Here is a 5,831-nt window from a genome sequence, read left to right as displayed (position 1 = left end):
CTTTTTCGCCGCTTAAATGCAAATTTTAAAACAATTTATATTTTATTTTCAAATATAATACTCAATAAAGTTGCTTTTTTTGTAATTTGTGCATAATTTAGCTGTTTTGTTTATCTGCGTGCAGCTGCACATAACTGTACACAATTCCAGTTCAGGTCTATGCATATAAACATATGTACATGAAGCATACTTTGAACCTTTTGTCTATTTCATGTTTTATATCCTTTTAATTATTTATTTCTTTGTAAAGCCAGATATGAAGATACAAATATATTTCAAAAGTATTTATTTATTTTTATTTTCATATATGTGGATATTCAAATAGCATTTTATTTATTTATATTTCCACCTATGCAGACATGCAAATAGTATTTTGTTTATTTATGTTTATAAGTTAGCATGCATGCATAAGCGGAAGTACTTATGCAAATATGCATTTAAATGTGAATATTATGCGCATTTTAGTGCACTTTTTTGCATGTTTACTCCCAAATAAATAAATATATTTTAGAATATATTTATTTAATCACTAATGACTTTTAAAAGCAACAAAAAGTATTTCTAAATGCACTTTTGGGTCTATAGAGAAAATCTGGAAAACAGGCACTCCCTCCCAGGTGTATGTACACCCCAATATGCGAAAACCAGATGAATTCAAACTTTCATTTTTTGCATTTTCGAAAATACTTTTTTAATTCATTTCGGGATTTAATAATGCTTTTGGTCTTTTAGACAAGTTTAAATAATATTCGAATCTTTTGAAATATATTTATTTAAAAAATGATTTAATACTTTTACAAATATGCAAACGAATATTTATGTGTACGAGTTGCATGCGCATGCAAGTCCACAATTTGAAATAAATATATTTTAACATTTTTAATAAATGTATATTTGATTATTATTAAAAAATAAATCTGGACATTTATAAATTGCCCATTTCCATTATGTTTATTTGTCAAAAACAAATTTAAAAAGGCTTTATTTAAATATTTATGTATTTACGCATTTACATCCATAGTTAAATTATTTCTACAAATGCTTTTATAAAATGCAAAGAAGACAAACCCTAAACCCTAAACCCTAAACCCTAGAGCTTCAGAAGAAACAGCGCATGCTGGCAAATAAAGGACAAAAGTTTTTTATTTGATTTATTTATTTTTTCCAAAGCCCCAAAATGCATGCGCCTATTAACCCCAAAGGAGAATAAAGTCAAAAAGAAACAGAGAATAGTTTTAAACAGTTCAGCAGCTGCTGCTGCTGCGCAGAAGCAGCTGCAGCAGCAGCAGCAGCACTATTGCTGCTGCAGGAGCATTGTTGCTGCAGCTGCAGCAGCAGCAGCTGCAGCAGCAGCAGCAGCTGCTGCAGCACACAGTGCATTCAGGGCCCCGTGCCATCGAGAGAGACTTCATCCATGCTGCCCGAGGGCCGCCCCTCCACTGCTTCTTCTTGCTGCTGCTGCTGCTGCTGCGCAGCAGCAGCAGCAGCAGCAGATGAAGCTGGCAGCAGGGCCCCAAAGCTCTGGGGAGAAGAAACGCATGCATCTGAGGGGCCCTCTAAAGAGGCGCTGAAGTCCCCATTGACTGCGCAGAGAAATGCCCTGTCGTCCGCCGCCATCTGCAACCACAAAACCCTAAACCCTAAACCCTAAACCCTAAACCCTAAACCCTAGATTGCGCAGCAGGGCGGCGAGGAGTGGAATCGCCGGCCAACGAGGAATTGAAGACAGCACGCGACAGAAACACCCCGGCAAAGGCAGCGCCGGAGCTCCAAACCCTAAACCCTAAACCCTAAACCCTAAACCCTAAACCCTAGCACGACGGAAATAAAGAAAAAGAAAATCCCCTTTTACCTGCAGTGCTGCCAGCCACTGGTCGCATTCTCGAACTCCCTTAAAGCGAAATACAACAGTAGACTTGGGCAGGAGCCCCCTCCTCCTCTTCTCCTGAACAAACCCTAAACCCTAAACCCTAAACCCTAAACCCTAAACCCTAAACCCCAGCACAGCCGAAATTGAAGAGGGGCTTACGGTTATTTGAATACCCATCTTTCCCACGTCGCCGCCGCCGATCCTTTTCACCTAATAACACGAGGCCACCAACCTTCACCACTAAACCCTAAACCCTAAACCCTAAACCCTAAACCCTAAACCCTAGGGCCGTGCAGGCTGAGCGCCAGCAACGGCGTAGGAAGCGCCTCTCCCGCAACAGCCTCCCCTGCCTACGCACCCCGAACCCCAAACCCTAAACCCTAAACCCCAAACCCCAAACCCTAAACCCTAAACCCTAAACCCCAAACCCTAAACCCTAAACCCTAAACCCTAAACCCTAAACCCTAACCTCCGCGCCTGCAACGGAGATGGAACGGAGAGGGTTTTCGCGTTCGCCCTGGGGAAAGAAGTGCAGCAATCTGGAAGAAGAGAGACACAAAGTTCCTGCTGCCCAGCGCGGCAGCAGCGCAGCAAGAGTTCCCATTTGCTTCTGTGCTGCTCCCTGCAGCAGCAGCAAACGGCTCGGCGGAGGCAAACCCTCCCGCTGCAGTGCTGCTGCTGCTGCTGCTAAGCTGCTGCAGCGGTAGGGCGCAGGCACCACGCCCGGCGAGCAGCTCTGCAGCAACCCTGCAGACGCCCGCGCCCCACACCCCAAACCCTAAACCCTAAACCCTAAACCCTAAACCCTAAACCCTAAACCCTAAACCCTAAACCCTAAGGCTAGACCCTGAGGACAAGCCAATATATCGATAGAACGAACTGAGGTGCAGACTGGCAGATGCCCCAAAGAACAAAAGGGCAACTGCTTGATATTCACTTCAAGGGTTTAGGGTTTAGAGTTTAGGGTTTAGGGTTTAGGGTTTAGGGTGTTGGGCCAAGGGCCTGTTGTCGGCCTGCTGCATATGTGGGGCGGACCTTCGCCTTTGAGCAGCTCCCACAAAGCCCTGAGTTTGCTGCTGTCGCAGAAGACAGCCTGCTGCTGCTGCTGCTGCTGCTGCTGCTGCTGCTGCTGCTGCTGCGGCGGCGGCGTTTCCGCACCTCCCGCTGGCTCCTCAGAAGGCTGCCAAGGGTCAGTGTACGTACACCCCGTGCTGCTGGGGGGCTGTGGGGCCCCGGGCTCATCTGTTAAGCAGCAAAAAGTTCCCTTGCCTTTCCGGCGGCTGGCTGGCTGCTGCTGCTGCTGCTGCTGCTGCTGCTGCTGCTGCTCTAGCTCCGAAGCAGATGTGGAGGCCGCAGGCAGCACAGGAGGGGCAGCAGCAGCAGCAGCAGCAGACAGCTGCAGACGCTCCAACAGAGACAAGCACTGAACGGATGCTGTTGCTGCTCCTAAGCTCCCCTCACTTAATCCCGGCAGGGAAAGACCTGCAGCAGCAGCAGCAGCAGCAGCAGCAGCAGCAGCAGCAGCACATGGGTCACTGAAAGTGCGCTGCCGACCCCTAGCAGACGGCTGACACTCGCAGGAGAAGCAGCGGGCACGAGCAGCAGCTACGGCAGCAGCAGCGGCAGCACTGACAGCAGCAGCAGCACAAACAGCAGCAGCAGCAGCAGCAGCAGCAGCAGCAAACCAAGTGTCTCCGATAGCCTTTCTAGGGTTTGCATGGTGGCAGCGCAGTGGCTGTAGGCCTTCAGCACCAAAACCCCAAATATCTGACGCAGCGCCCGCAAACGCCAGGCTGCACGCAGCAGCAGCAGCAGCAGCAGCAGCAGCAGCAGCAGCAGCAGCAGTAGCAGCAGTAGCAGCAGTAGCAGCAGCAGCAGTAGCGGCGGCAGTAGCAGTAGCAGTAGCAGCAGCGGCGCAGTTGGGCGGGAGGGGCAGGGAAGCAGCTGCGCGGGGACTGCAGCAGCAGCAGCAGCAGCAGCAGCAGCAGCAGCAGCAGCAAAGGCAGCAGGAACAGAGGAGAAGGGAAAGAAGGCAGAGGGACGCAAAAGGAAGCAAATGCTGCAGAAAAGAAGAAGCAAAAGAAGAAAAAAGGATAAAAGAAATAAAAATAAATAAAAATAAAAAAAGAAAAAAGAAAATTAAAAACTTACAATTGAGTTTGTAAAATCCAGAAAGACAGTGGAGGCAGCAAATCAGCAAACGGCGAGCAGCAGCAGAAGCTCGTTGGGTCTGAGACGCACGAACAAGACTGCTGCTGCTGCTGCTGCTGCTGCTGCTGCTGCTGCTGCTGCTGCTGCTGCTGCTGCTGCTGCTGCTGCTCGTGTTGTTGTCTGCACTGCTGCTGCTGCTGGCTGTGTTGCTGGCTGTGCTGCTGCTGCTGCTGCTGCTGCTGCTGCTGCTGCTGCGTGAAGGCACAACAGCAGCAAATGGGCAAACTGAAGAGCCGAAAAAGCAGCAAATAAAAGCCAATGAAACAAAGAAGCAAAAGAAGATAAAAAGGAGAAAAATTAAATCAAAAAGAAGCAAAAAAAAAACAAAAAACTTCAAAAGTTTTTACTGCTGCTCTGTATTTGTTTTCGCTCAGCCAGCAGCAGCTGAGCCGCCGCTTGTAAAGCTGCTGCCGCCCAAAGGCCGAAGGCTGCACACACAAACACAAACTCAGCTGGCTAGCTAGCTGGCTGGCTAGCTAGCTAGCTGGCTAGCTAGCTGGCTAGCTAGCTTGCTGGCTAGCTAGCTTGCTGGCTAGCTGGCTAGCTAGCTAAATGGCCAGCTGGCTTGGCTAGCTCTCTTGCTACGTAGCCATCTAGCTAGCTAGCTCGCTAACTAACTGGGGGAAGGGCTCTCTTGCAACCTAGCTAGCTAGCTAGCTAGCTAGCTGGCTAGCTAGCCAGCCACCCATTCAAGTAGACAGAAGCTAGCTAGCTGGCTAGCCATCAGGTAGCCAGCTAGCCACCAGCTAGCTAGCCACCGGCCGGCTAGCTAGCTAGCTAGCTAGCTAGCTAGGCAGGGTCCGCGCAACAGAGGAAATGAAAAAAGATAAACAGGAAGCAAAAATGCAAAGAAAGAATAGAAAGAGCAGCAAAAAGAGAAAATAAGAAATAAAAAAGAAAAAGAAAATAAAAATAAAAATGAAATAAAAAGAATTTAAAGAGCAAATTTACTTCAGAAGAAGAAGAAACGCGCTGCAGGTAAAGGCCCCAGGCCTCCCGGCTGAGGGCCTCCGCCTTCTTTGCTGCTGCCAGCAGCTGCGGGCACAGAAGCAGCAGCAGCAGCAGCAGCAGCAGCAGCAGCAGCAGCAGCAGCAGCAGCAGCAAGTGGGCGAAGGAAGGCCGCAGAGAGGGCAGCAAACGCAGCCCTGGCGTCGACGAAAAGGTTGGGCAGCTGCAGCAGCAGCAGAAACAACGACTGCAGCAGCAGCAGCAGCAACAGAAGCAACAGCTGCAGCAGCAGCAGCAGCAACAGAAGCAACAGCTGCAGCAGCAGCAGCAACAGAAGCAACAACTGCAGCAGCAGCAGCAAATAAATTGCACCTCTCTAAGACTTGCAATCTCTTTGGCGCCTTCTCTTTGGTAGTGAGCAGCAGTGGCTGTCAACAGATCTGCAGCGACAAACAGGAAAGGAAACAGCAGCAGCAGCAGCAGCACCGCGAGCTGCAGCAGCAGCAGCAACGAGAGTTGCAGCAGCAGCAACAGCAGCACCAGCAGCACCGCGAGCTGCAGCAGCAGCACCAGCAGCACCGCGAGCTGCAGCAGCAGCACCAGCAGCACCGCGAGCAGCTGCAGCAGCAGCAGCACCGCGAGCAGCTGCAGCAGCAGCACCAGCAGCACCGCGAGCTGCAGCAGCAGCAGCAGCAGCAGCACTGCGAGCAGCAGCAGCAGCAGCACCAGCAGCACCGCGAGCAGCAGCAGCAGCAGCACCAGCAGCACCGCGAGCAGCAACAGCAGCCCCAGCAGCTCCGCG

At 49.9% G+C, this 5,831-nt stretch overlaps 1 protein-coding gene across 1 annotated transcript; it reads right to left on the bottom strand.

The window, feature by feature from the left end:
- Window positions 1–1,380: 1,380 nt before the first annotated feature.
- Window positions 1,381–3,589, bottom strand: ENH_00085590 (hypothetical protein, conserved; the record flags this gene model as incomplete). Its single annotated transcript, XM_013583588.1, has 6 exons — window positions 1,381–1,617; window positions 1,853–1,945; window positions 2,030–2,080; window positions 2,334–2,617; window positions 2,906–3,352; window positions 3,556–3,589. The coding sequence occupies 6 exons, from the start codon at window positions 3,587–3,589 to the stop codon at window positions 1,381–1,383; spliced, it is 1,146 nt and encodes a 381-aa protein (XP_013439042.1).
- Window positions 3,590–5,831: the final 2,242 nt, after the last annotated feature.

The sequence above is a fragment of the Eimeria necatrix genome, genomic scaffold (genome assembly GCF_000499385.1).
Source record: "Eimeria necatrix Houghton genomic scaffold, Enh_scaff994, whole genome shotgun sequence".
In the NCBI taxonomy this organism is placed as follows: Eukaryota; Apicomplexa; class Conoidasida; order Eucoccidiorida; family Eimeriidae; genus Eimeria; species Eimeria necatrix.
The sequence above is the reverse complement of the archived record's forward strand: the minus strand, read 5'-3'. Positions and strand labels throughout refer to the sequence as shown.